The 13,168-nt window shown below is 37.6% G+C and overlaps 1 protein-coding gene across 2 annotated transcripts in view; it reads left to right on the top strand.

Moving 5' to 3' along the window:
- The first annotated feature begins 3,095 nt into the window (after positions 1–3,095).
- VGLL3 (vestigial like family member 3) overlaps positions 3,096–13,168 on the top strand; it is a 63,242-nt gene continuing 53,169 nt past the window's right edge. Inside the window, exon 1 of one of the 2 annotated variants that reach the window (XM_020970713.2) lies at positions 3,096–3,620. In XM_020970713.2, the coding sequence (XP_020826372.1) occupies positions 3,495–3,620 (126 nt within the window). In that variant the 5' untranslated portion in view covers positions 3,096–3,494. The remainder of the gene's footprint in view (positions 3,621–13,168) is intronic. The other variant, XM_020970714.2, reaches the window with a different exon arrangement.

Here is a 13,168-nt window from a genome sequence, read left to right as displayed (position 1 = left end):
ACTAAATTTCTCTTTAAGGATTTGGTATCCAAGATATATATAAATAATATATATGTATATGTAATACATATATGTGTGTGTGTGTGCGTGTGTATAGATGAGTATAATGAAAAGTCATTCTCAATAGATAAGTGGTCAAAATATATGAACAAATAGTTCTCAAATGAAATACTGCAAATTGTTAATAACCACTTCAGAGTATGCTCTAAATCACTAATAACAAGGAAAATGAAACTCAATACCACCCTGATATTTAACCTTATACCCTGAAAATGGGTAAAGATGACAAAAGATCTAGTCAACACTGGATAGATTGCAGAAAGATAGGCATACTAATGCATTGGCAGTGAAGCTGTGAATTAGTATTAACATTTTAGAAAGTAATTTGCAGTTACATTAATAAAGTGACTGAAATGTCCATACTCTTTTACCCAGAGATTTCATTACTGGGTTTACACTCAAAAAAATTTGTAAGAAGAGTCGCCACAAAAAAAAAATACTAATAGCGGTATGTTTTTTTGTGCTAGTAAAGAATTAGAGGAGAAAAAAAGTGTCTATCAGTTGGGGAATGGTAAACAAATTATGGTGCATGATGATAATGAATTATTACTGATGAATGTGATCAGTAACGAGAAGCATCTACATGTTCAAGATCTACATGAACTGATCAAAAGTGAAATAAGCAGAGTCAAGAAAAGCCTAATCATGATGACTACAGCAATGTAAATGGAAAGAACAACCACAAACCCACACACAGAGTGAAGGCTACGAAATTATAAAAAACAAGCATGGCTCTAAAGAAGATATATAAGGAGAAATTCATACCTACCCCTTTGTAGCAGGATACAAGCATTATACATTGCACATATTTCAGACTTTTAAAGTATTGGTGAGCAAATGTTGAATTTTCCTTTACTTTTTCTGTTTTTGTCTTTAAAAAAATACTATTTGTTATAAGGGATGGCTCTCTGGGAGGGAGAAGGGAGGAGATAATGAGGAAAATGTATTAAAAATCAGAGTGTGTAGGATGTTGCAACATCAGATATCATGACAGACAAATCCTGTTTCCCCTGAAATTTTATGTGAGAAATAGACTTAAAGAAGGAAAGCATTCTGTGAAAAGTTAGAGCTAGCTCATTTATAAAATAAGGGAAATTCCTAAGTTACTTGTTAAGTAACATTTATTGCTTATGAAAAATGATTTGATTCTCAAAACCAAAATTCTACCTTACAGGCTTTTTTTTTAAACAACAAAGTGTCTCTTGTTCACATATCAAAATGATTCAAGATTCTCAGAAATATTTCGCAATGAAATGATCCTATTTCATGACCCTCTGATATTAAACTTCAAATGAGACATAAAAAAGGGAGATATATTCTCACCAAAAGTATTAGCCACTGTGATGAAGGAAATCCAGTGTAACATCTAAGAGGGATTCCTTTTAGATGGTGTCAACTTCCAGATGCTCCTGTCTGTAGATGGCATTGTGCTGATTTCATTAAGCCCCAGAACTTTTCAGAGCCCCTGGAAGAGATCTGTAACCACTCAAAGGTGTTTGTCTTGCCCATCTACACAGGAAAGACCAAGTGGATAGAGATTATCTATTGTCCAGATTTCACCATGCATTTGGATGGAAAGCTTATACAGTATGTATATATGAGACAGGCAAATATAGATGGACAATGAGTTGGGCACAGGGTTGAACTGGAAGAGAAAAATGGGCTGGATTATTTTTAGGAAATGGCAAAGCTCCTTTTCTGACCCCAGTTTCCCATGAAAGCGAAGGCCTATCATTTCAATACTAACATTCCATAGGCAATGTTATCTGGACTTGAAACATGGAATACAATTGCTTCTAAAGAACTAAAAAATGTATTTCATCTGGAGGGCAATATGGGGGAGGGTGAATGTGAGCAAGCTGCATCATTTAGCCAACGCTGAACTCAGAAGAACAGGAGTGCAAGATATGATAGAGTACCATGCAATTGGTCCTTTAAGCCAAAGGTCACAATAAGAAATAAGACTGTCACTTGGCAAGAAACAGAGATGACAGATGGACAGCCAGAGTATTCCCACTAACACCCTTCTAACAGAAAGAGAAAGTGAGGAAAGCTTCCAGCAAGTTGGGTGGACCCCATGTGGCCAGCTTTGAGCAGGATGGGAAGGCATGGAAGGATTGCAGTCTGTATCTTTGGAGGAAACTACCAAATAAATGAGATCACAGATCCATTTTAGTATTTGAGCATAACGTAATAATGCTGCCCGAATGAGATTTCCCCACCCTCCACTCCCGTTAAAGGGTTTTGAGCTCCTTGGAAATAGGGAGCATATTAACTTGCAAAGTGGTTTTAATCAACTGTTCCTGCTCTATTGCTCTATAGTGCATTGCCTGAAAAGCCAGAAAAGTTGATTTCCCACAAGCATGCCAGACCTTGAGGTTGTAAAATTAAAATGGAAATTGCGCAGAGAGTAGTACATAGCATTCTGGACTTGTTCATACTTGAAGTCATGTTAACTTTCACTTTGGGGTACGGAGTGTGGGGCTTAATCCTTGTTTATATTGAACCTTCTCAAACTTACTCCTGGAGATCTTTTCGTCTATTAGGCCCTCTCTTTTCAGTTAACTCACTGAAATATTGAGCATAGCAATCAGGTGAAAAAAGGCGATCCCCAAACGTGGTCTCCAGGTGAAGATTCCACTAGGTGAGGAGATCCAGAGAACGCAAGAAGGTACATAGACTCTCACGCATCATGTCCCCCACCTTACCCCTTCCCCTTCCTTCCTCCCACTGACTTTCCTCCAGGGAAAAATAGGAGCGGGCTTTCCAACTTTGCTCCAATCAGAGCAGCAGCCCCTCCTCTGGGGTCCCCCTGCTGGATGATATGCAGCCGTCCTGGAGGCAGTTGGAGAAACTTTTCAACCGCTCCCCTCCCTAACCCGAGGAGGCGAACATACCCGGACTCCAGCTCCCCCCCCCCCCCCCCCCCCCGTCTCCACACCCTCTTTCTCTCCCCGCCCCTAGGCATTCCCCAGTTCTTGCCCAACCCCGGGAGCTAGTGATAGGCCGAGCGCTGGGCACTCATTGTGTATATGCAAATGAGAGCCTCTCCTCGCCGGGCGCTGCCTGGACCCAGGCTGCTGTTGCCGCTCCTGCCATCGCCTGCTGCCTGTGCTCCTGCCTTTGCTGGGGAGTTTGGTGCTGTCATGCGGTGGCAGTTGATCTACCGGACTGCTCTATAAGTATGAGAGAGGAAGACCCGGAAGGGGGCTGAAGATGAAGGTGTCCATGCCTGGACCATTGCTGATTGCCAAACCAGTGCAAGCTGGAGTCCAGCGCGGAGCCGCAGGCTGTGAAGTGCGGGTCTTAAAAGCCGCGGTAGCAGCCACTAAGGAAGCAGCTGTGGCTGCGGCAGCAGTCGCAGCTGCGGCGGCGGCGCCAACTGCAACTGCAACAGTAGCACTAGCTCTGTGGCCGCTGCTGCCACAGTTGCCATGAGTTGTGCGGAGGTGATGTATCACCCTCAGCCATATGGAGCAACCCAGTATTTGTCCAACTCGGTGGCAGCGGCATCCTGCCCCACAGCTTATTACCATACCGCTCCCCAATCCAGCCAGCAGGTGAGTCATTATCCTGGGGTAACTGGGATGGGGAGTCTGGAACTTGCGATCTGTTCTGATATTGAGGAGTAATGACTGCGCACTCTCGGGACAGCTAGCCGGGAGATGAGGAGTTTGTGCAGCCTGTCCAGGATACTGAGGGCTTCACGGTGGCAACCTATCCAGAAGAGGAAGGGAACAGGTGGAGGGAGGAAGGGGAGAGAGATGAGCCAGATTTGGAAAGCACAGAAAGGCACCTGAAGTCTATTGTTGGGAATTATGTAGCTGGAATCTGCTTTAAATTGTTCTGGACTGCAGACCACTTCAAAAATAGCCCTTAGTTCTTATCGTACAGTTTTTTGAAGCTCAGTAGGTGATGAGTCTTTTTTAGAATTTATAATAACAAGATACACAAATAAAACGATCTTCCTTTAAACCAAATACTTTGTTTTCTTTGGAAGGGAAAAGGAGGTTCAAGCATCCAGATATAATATTACACTGTCAAATTCAGCTGTCAGGAAGAATAACTATAGTATGACAGTGAGGTGAAAGTAAAAATGGGCCCCTGGGCTGCTTCTGGGTTCCGGGGCCTGGTCTCTACTTCCCTTGAATATGGGATATTAAAGCTGAGCAGAAGAGGTCCAGGGGAGTAGAGCAAGCTATGTGGGCAAGTCATTGTAAGGAATGGCCACATATTGTAGACTGAGATGTCCATCCAGTCCCAGAGAAGGCTCACATGAGAATCCCTGGTCACAGGTATTGCTAGGCATAGATCAAAGATTAGACAGGCATCAGGAAGAAAGAACTGTGAGATTAAGCAACAGGGATGGAGTATATTTTGAGGGAATGCACTGTGCATGAATGGCATGGACTCCCCTCCTCCTATGAAGTCACTGGGTGTGTATGTTTCATAACCTGGGTAGCACATAGAAAAAGGATATGTTGCAAGAGGTTACACAAAGGCAACGATCATATCTTTAGCTTTTGGGGTCAAGGTGCTTATTTGGAAGGCCTAGATAAGCATATTTTATGCAGAAAACTCTACCAAGATATGAGACAGGGTTAAGGAATACCCATCCCCAGAACATTTATACTTAGGTGTTCAAGATTAAGTTGTGCCTCTACTTTTTATCAAACTGTGTCCCCCACCTCCCCCCTTTAAAATTGCTATGCCACTCTAGTACTAGTCCTTGGCACATACCAGCACTAATCTTTGGAAAGGAAGACTAAAGCCTATTCAGGGATTAGGTAGGAATTGCTGAATTTCACTGATTGGCAGGGGAGGGTTAGTGCTTGCATTTCATCTAATAACCAGTATGAGGCTTGGTAGGGTTAAAGAGGAAGGATTTCCACTTATATACTGTATTGCTTCTTATCATCATCTCTTAAGGCTAAATTACTTATCTGGGACAAGAGAAAAAAACTTTATTTCTTGACATTTTGATTTTGATGTTTTTCTTTTTCTTTCAAAACATGTAAGCACAGAGCAGGGTAAAGGAAGCATGGGAAAGGGATGTTTACCATGAATTCTATGTTTCATGTCAAGACCCTGTATCAGGAGATAGAAGACAGATTCACCCCCCCCCCCCACAGACTAGTCACTATAGTTGCAATGAGTTGTTTGTTAGTAAAAACATAGGACAGCATCAGAAATGGATAAATACTTTGCTATTCTCACCCCCCCACACACACATTAGTACAAGAAGTTGGCATCTTTTCCTTTTCTTAGTCTTGTAAAACTATTAATAACCTCTCCTTAGAAATTATAGGAAATTATCTTTGGCATGTCAAAAAAATTTTTTGTAATATTAACTAGCAATTAACTCTCAGTAAAACTAAAAGTTTTATTTATAGAAGGTAAAGTTGAGAACCAGGATTGTAAATCATCAAATTTAGGATTTGATCCAAAATGACCTGGAAACTTGGTCTACATTACAGTATCTGTATGCCCAGAAAATCATGCCATAAATATTAGTTTGTGCCTAAACTACCCAAGTGATGACAACCACAACAAAAATAAACAAAAATCAAACTGAATTCCTGTACTTGGCCTAAATTAGCCCTGTCTGAAGGTTATTTATAATAGCAGGTCAATTAACCCTCCTCCCTTACTTTGTGGTTATGTACACTTGGTAGTGCTTGGCTGATAGATTTGAGTTTGAGATTTTTAGTGTATAACTGAACATTAAATTCTAATTTTACCTCCCCAAATGTGGTAGGATGACCACATTTTCAACTATGTAACTATTTATCACTGCCTAGTTGAAATGAAGAAATTGTTCCATTGAACTATCAGCTAGTAAGAGTTTTGTACTTTAGTTTGATGACCTATATTTTTTAACACACACAAAAAAAGCAAATCAGGAAATTCTTATCAGACTGACAGCATTTTTAGACTATGTGGTGCGTGGGTGAAGTAGGACTAATATTGACTTGGCCCTAATGTAGTCATCTGAGAATACATTTTTTTTTGTTGTTTTTGCATTCCATAAGGTTTTATCATTATTATCCATGAAGATTGTTTTCTCCGTACATGGGAAGTGACCCCTAATAGCATCTTGACTGAGAGACAAAAAAAAAGAGAGCTACAACTCTCAAATTCCTGCAACATTTCAAAAATTTATTTATGGAAAAGCAAGAGAGGAAGGGAAGCAGAAAAAGTGACATGGTCCAAGAGGCAGAGGGACCATCCATTAATATTATCTCATCTGATGGAATGATAGAAAAGAGAAGCAAAATTTGGTATGAATGGTTGCCCTTTTTTTTTTAACGGGTATCAATATGTTCCCCAAAATTGATTTTTCTGGCAAATCTCTACTGAGCTGGTGTCTTTAGAAACCAATAGATTAACACCAATAAAATTAACACTGACCAATATTCTGCATTTTCTGTTTATATATTTTCCTTTCCTTTTAGTGGGAGTTCAGATAACTTTTTAAAATGATTTGAAAATAGCAAGCTGCCTTGCCCCTCTTCCTTTTCCCAAAAAGGAAATATCTAAGTTTAAAAATGAAGCTTTCATTTTCCTTACTATGATTATGAAATATTACATTACATTACAGACTGTAGATGAGTGGATGCATAGATAGACACATTTAGATATCTTCAGACACATTGTACAATAGTCATAAAACTGGAAGAAATCTTAGAGATTATCGTGCAACTTCCACATTTTTTGTAGATGAAAAAACTGAGGCTGAGAGACATGTTGCTAGTCACATTGGTAGTGATATAACAGAATGGTGATTCAAAACCAAGTCTATTGACTTCAAATCTAGGAGTCTTCCATTGAATTGTGCTCCCCGTCTTATAGCAGGAAATTCATTAACAAATTGTTAGTGCTTTTACAATAATTCCTGTCCGTGGTGGGCTTCTTTAAAGGACACAGCTATAGGTCTCCTTTTCTCCTGAAGCACTCAAGTTGGAATGTTTAGTCATAGAAACATCACTCTAAGCTATACATGTCACGAGGGTGTCTCCAATGTACTAAGAAGGAGCCTATTCATCTTAGATCTGCTGTGCTTCTCAGGCACACCCGAGACTACCTGAAAGAATTCAGTGGTTCTGTAAATGTGAGTAAATTATAAATGCAACACTTTCATGCCAGTGCTAGAATGTCTTTAGAAGTATGTGGAAATTTTTCTCTGTCCTGCAGGAAGGTCTGGGACTTTCTCAATAGATTTCATGCCACCTCTGCTTAAACCCCTTCTCATTGCTTTCACTTCCCACTCTCATACCCATCTACTTCAGGACTTACTGTCCCCTCTTCCTTTATCTCACCACTACACCCCCCCCCAAAAAAAAAGGAATGGAAAGAAAAGATAAGACATTTCCATACATTATGGCCTACTATACTGCAATAACTTCAAGAATCAGAATAAAATTTTGAAATAAATATAGAGGAAAACTGAGGGACATAAGTCATGGATTAAGGAGCTCCATTCTTATCTAAGGAGCTTCCCATCTAAATATAAGCTGGATCATTTTCAAAATTCCTCTTTATTTGAAATGATAGATTTATACAGGAAGTTTTCTAAAAATGAGCCGCTGTGTTTTGTGACTTCCAGAATAAGTTTACAATATGGTCATACTGTGAGCTTGGCAAACGTCTGTAGCTATTGATTCTGACTACTGTTTAAGGGAGATAGCTGAGTTAGTGTGTCTTCAAATATTAATTTAAAGTAACTGACTTTTGTTGATAGAAGTTCAGTTATAAATCTAAAAGAATTGTTTAAACTTAAACTTCCCTCTGATGTTGCATACATCATGAGAGTTGTATACACATGCAGATGTGGGGCACCCCAAACTGATCTCTTGGTAATGAAAATTCATATACAGTGGATGCTTTGACCTTGAAGTTTATGATTCTTCAGCAGTTCTTAGTAGTGTATTTCTTTAAAACTTTTGCATGGAACAACATTACAAGGAAAACATTTTTTCTATCAGTATTTCATCTTGTTTTTGTTTTGTTTTGCTTTGTTTTATTTTGTTGTTGTTGTTGTTGTTGTTGTTGTTTTACAAAGCACTGAATCCAGTTAGCAAAGAAACAGTCATTTATATTTTCTTAATCGTTTGGGAAGCATTATTAACAAAAACTATTGGGTCCCAATATATCACTGAGTGAAGCCTACATTTTACCTCAGTGGGGTAAAAGAATAGAATTAGACACTAAGTAGATTGACCATACAGTTAGCTTATTTAAACCAGAGGATCTAATTTTCTTGCAACTGTAAGCAAGGGCTTAAGTAGATTTGTAGGAATTCATGCAGGCCCACTTTGAGAAAGAGCAGTCCTTATAATTCTCTTCTGCACAAATTAACTTGACAGAGGGACTTAGGAGCTTAAAGTGTGTCATAGTTCCATGCACCTAATAAGTTTCCAGCCAGAAAATCCAAACCCGGATGAAAATTAAACCTTAATATAACCAAATGAAATTGTTGTCTCTGGCAGCAAACCAGAGTGATCTGTACCACAAAGAGATGGGGAAATGATCATAATCTATAAAATCATATACGTGATATGGAAAAAGTGAAATGTGGTCAACAGATTCTGAAACCTTTCTAATAAGGGTGCACCTTTTGAAAGTTAAGTGAGATGAGTTTAGGATAAGTACCATAAAGTACTTTCTCGAAAAACATCTACTTCTGGAACTCAATAAACTTACATTTGCATAGACCTAGACGATTAAAAAGAGCCTTTAATTTCCTTGCAGTAGGTAGATAGGGCAAATATTTCTATGTTACAAATGAGGAATCCGAGATTTAGAAAGACTTGTGCAGGATAATATACATTAAGAGCACAGCTAGAATTCAAACCCTTATCTCTTGCCTTCAGGTTCAGCACTCTTGTAACTACACTGCTACTGACATCACTGCAAGAGATGGTACAAAAAAGAAATACAATTCAGTTCCAGAGTGGTTTGAACAGTTTCATGGGTCATGCAATGCATAAAAAGCTACTAAGAAAAACTGAGATACAACTAACCTTACAGTTAGTGCCTGGAAAGATAATTGTTCTGTTTACTAGCTTTTAACTAATTCTTTTTGTTAGCTGATTATAGCTCAAAGGTGTTGCTATGCCAGTAGTTTTTGCTTGTTCTTAGGAGACATTTAAAGATAGACAGTCTCCAAGATTGAAAGAAATAAAGCTGTAATAGTAGTATTCCAGGCACTGTGAGGGGAATGGGGGAGATATTGAGGGCAGTGGTTCCTGCCTCAAAATATACCACACAAACTATTTTCTACTTCACCTGCTCATAATTAGCTTTCTTCATTCTACTGTACTATCTAACACGGTATACTTACTTAAAAAACAATTTGAGATAATAAATAATTGAATTTTAGAAGTAGATGGGAATTTAGAGATGATTTTACCCAATTATCTTATTTGACAGATGAGAAATCTGAGGATCAGAAAGTCAAGTGACTTTTCAAGGTAACATAGCTGGTTAGGGGCAGAACTGACTAGAACCCAGGTCTCCGTACTCTCACTCTCTATCTAGTTCTATTTCCCCTACACCATGAGGGATATACACAAATTCTTGATAAGCATAACAAATGCTGGATAACTATAACATTTGTTAAATTGTTCCTATGTCTAAAAGGGGAAAAAACAAAAATGTATAACTAAGGCTGAGCGGATAACCCCTTAAAATATAATGTATCATATTGTTTCTGCCAAAAGTCTATAATTTAGGATCATAGAATTTTAGAACTAGAATTTACTTCTGATTTTTCATCTGCAAATTGAAGAGATGGGGCTCTCCAATCAGTAAAGGCCTTTCCAAAATTCTATGATCCTAAGATCTAGTCTAACTCATCATTTAATAAATCAGTAATTTGAGGCACAGAGAGAGTAAGATTTGTCTAAGGCCACATGGCTTTGGGAGTATTTATCCTCTCCTATGAATTCAAGGTAGAAGTAAACATCCTGATAAACTCCTAAGGATTGTTTGCTATTAGTTTTTCACAGAATCAGAAAATGCCCCCTCCTCTACTTCTGGGACCCTTAGAAACAAGAAAACGTTAACTATCATAACAGACCATTTTATCTTCCTTTTCATTCTTTCATCGTCATCATTGTCATCATCATCACCAACAACATTTACATAATGCTTAAAGGTTTGCCAAGCACTTTATAACTAGTAACTCATTTGATCTTCATAACAACACTGGGATGTAGATTTTGTTATTATCCCCATTTTACAAAGGAGGAAACCAAAACAAATAGCAGTTAGGTGACTTGCTAAGCCAGTGTCTGAAGCAGGATTCACACTCAGATCTTCCTTATTCTGAGTCTAGTTCTCCAACCACTGTACCTCCTAGTTGCTATGAATACTGGCTATCTGAAGAAAATAGCAAAGTTGGTCAAATACCATAACAACTTTTATATATCTTATTACATAAAGACATTTATATCGTTTCATTGCTTTAATACATACAGTAAATTTTATAATAATGTGTCTAATTTTAAAATAAGAATAGCATAACTTATACATCCAAATGAAAAATACTATTCCTTTGAAACCATTTCTGTGGGCAAATGTCAAAGCTGATGTTTGGAATTCTTCTTTAAGAATTACTTTGAAAGCCTGAGCTTTGAAATGTTCTTTGAAATATTCACAATGATGGCAAATTATTGTCCCTTGAGAGTGAATCTGATATTTAGAAGCAGACAGAAGTCATTCGGAGACAAGCAGGGTGAATGATTTGGGCAATCAGTATAGTTTGTACCTTTTTTTTAATTTTTAGAAATTCAACATATATAAATATGAAGGGATACAACTCAGTTGTGTGACCTAGAAAGTGGTTCTGAAGACAATTCCAAGAGCATAATTTTGTTTATTGGTACCTTTGCTGGAATAAATCTATCATTTCCATGAATGACTACTATCAAATGACAAAAGTTATTCAGAGCTATATTTTTTTATGGGTTTGATGGAGATACCAATCTTAGCATTTTATAGTCATGCCTCTCTATTATACTCTGACTTCCTAAAAAAAAACCCTCCAATTTTTAAAATTGAGGGGCAGCTAGGTGCCACAGTAGCTAGAGCACTGGTCCTGAAGTCAGGAGGACCTGATTTCAAATTCGGTCTCAGACCAAACGCTTGACACTTACTAGCCGTGTAACCCTGGGCAAGTCACTTAATCCCAATTGCCTAAAAATAATTTTTAAAAAACTTTAAAAAAAATTTAAAATTGAATAATGAAATGGTCATGATGATTTAGGTGATACACTTTGGCTAAATATGGACCTTGACCCAGAATCAAATACTTTGTGTGGTCTTAATGAGAATTCAATTTTTCAAAAATATATTTCCCCCCATTATTAAGCAAAAGTAGTATGACATAGTACTTTTGAGTTTTTCATTTTTGGCAAACCTGACAAGAAGGTAAATCAAGAATAATGTGACATAGAAATAGAATTCTGGCAATAGTTTAAGAAATATGTCTTCTCAAAGTCTTCTCCCTGGGAGTAGTCCTGCAATAGTCCAATCTTGTTTCTTAAAATAAAAGCATCACTACATTGATAAATGAAGAATATTCAGTAAGGATGACATATCAAATGATTGATTTAAAGACATTTTTAACCTCAGGAAAAAGTTTCAATATGTGTATAATAATCACTTGGTATTTGTGACCCCGGTCTTTGGGGAAGCAAAGGTATTTGGCTTCTGACTGAGAAGACATTCTCTTGTTCATAGAAATGTTCCAAGCTTTGTTTGCAGTTTTCTGGAATGGGAATATTCAGTACAAACAGACCACATTCTGGTTCTGATGATTGTAATTGCACAACCTGGGAAAAAAAGGGGGGGGCATGTGAACCAGCCTTGTGGCCATTAGCTGGTAATTCTTTTCACATAACTCAGCCCGTTTACTGGAGGATAATTAGACGTTATTTCAAACACTTATAGAAACAGACTATTTGATTTAGAAATGAACTTTTAAAAATGTTTGAGTTTTTTTGCTTGTTGTTGCCTTTAATTCTGTTTATTTCCTCTTTATTTCTGTGTTCACAATTGCATTTCTAACAGCAAAGCTGATGGACACCTCCGAGAATGGGTTCCTTTTAAAGCTTGCATTTGAAAATTGGTTGTAGGTAAAGCCTTGATAAAATTGCTAATTTGGCAAAATATTGTATGAATATGACAATTTAAGCTTTGACCTCAAAATTTAAGCTTTGCATGTTGGCATCTTTTTTTTTTAAGAAAAATTAAGTTTGTGATAATATGTGCTTAAAGTAACTTGAGCACAGATAGAATGTGGTAAAATGGAAAATGTACTGGATTTGGAATAAAAGGACTTGTTTTAGAATGCCATCTTTTTCATATATTACCTTTGTGACTCTGAGCACCTCTCTGAGACTCATTTTCCTCAACTGAAAAATGAAGGGTTGTACTAAAAGACCTTTAAGTTCCCATCTAGCTCTAAATCTATGACCCTGTAATTTCTAGGGAAAGAGTACCTTGGGAATTGTTGAAATGTTGAAAGTAATCAGAAACTAGATGTACACTACCAAAATTAAGCAAGAAATTGGACTACAGTCATAAAGTACAGAACTCAGGAAATAGTGGGGATCACAACCACTTGAAAAGAAAGTATAAGAAATATGGTTGATATGAGTGATTTAGAGTATGAGTCAAACAATGCAGTTTCAGTAAGAAACATTTAAGAGGTAAAATCAAAATCAAGGCCTAGCGTTTAATTTTGTTTTTGATTTTGACACTTTAAGGCAAAATTCTGAAGCCCAAGATATTAGGTGGAAGTACTAAATCAAATAAGTAAATGATAGCATATGCTTCATAGCTGTTTAAGTTCTTCTTTTCTTTATGTGATTTAATTTGTTGTAGTGGACCCAAATTTATCTCATCAGATATCACTCTATCAGTTCAGCTATCATGTTTTTCTAGTGTTCTGGGACTGTGACTTCTACTCCTTCTCCTTTATTTCTTTTGGAATTTTGTCAAGCTTTAGATGTTCCTCTGTGCTGGAGGCAGGGGTGTGTGCTAGAGCCAAATAAGGGGCACCAATTCATAAATTTTCTATGTGAGCCTTTACACTTATGAA

Source organism: Phascolarctos cinereus, unplaced genomic scaffold (genome assembly GCF_003287225.1).
Source record: "Phascolarctos cinereus isolate Bilbo 61053 unplaced genomic scaffold, phaCin_HiC Scaffold_7;HRSCAF=346, whole genome shotgun sequence".
Lineage (NCBI taxonomy): Eukaryota > Metazoa > Chordata > Mammalia > Diprotodontia > Phascolarctidae > Phascolarctos > Phascolarctos cinereus.
The sequence above is the reverse complement of the archived record's forward strand: the minus strand, read 5'-3'. Positions and strand labels throughout refer to the sequence as shown.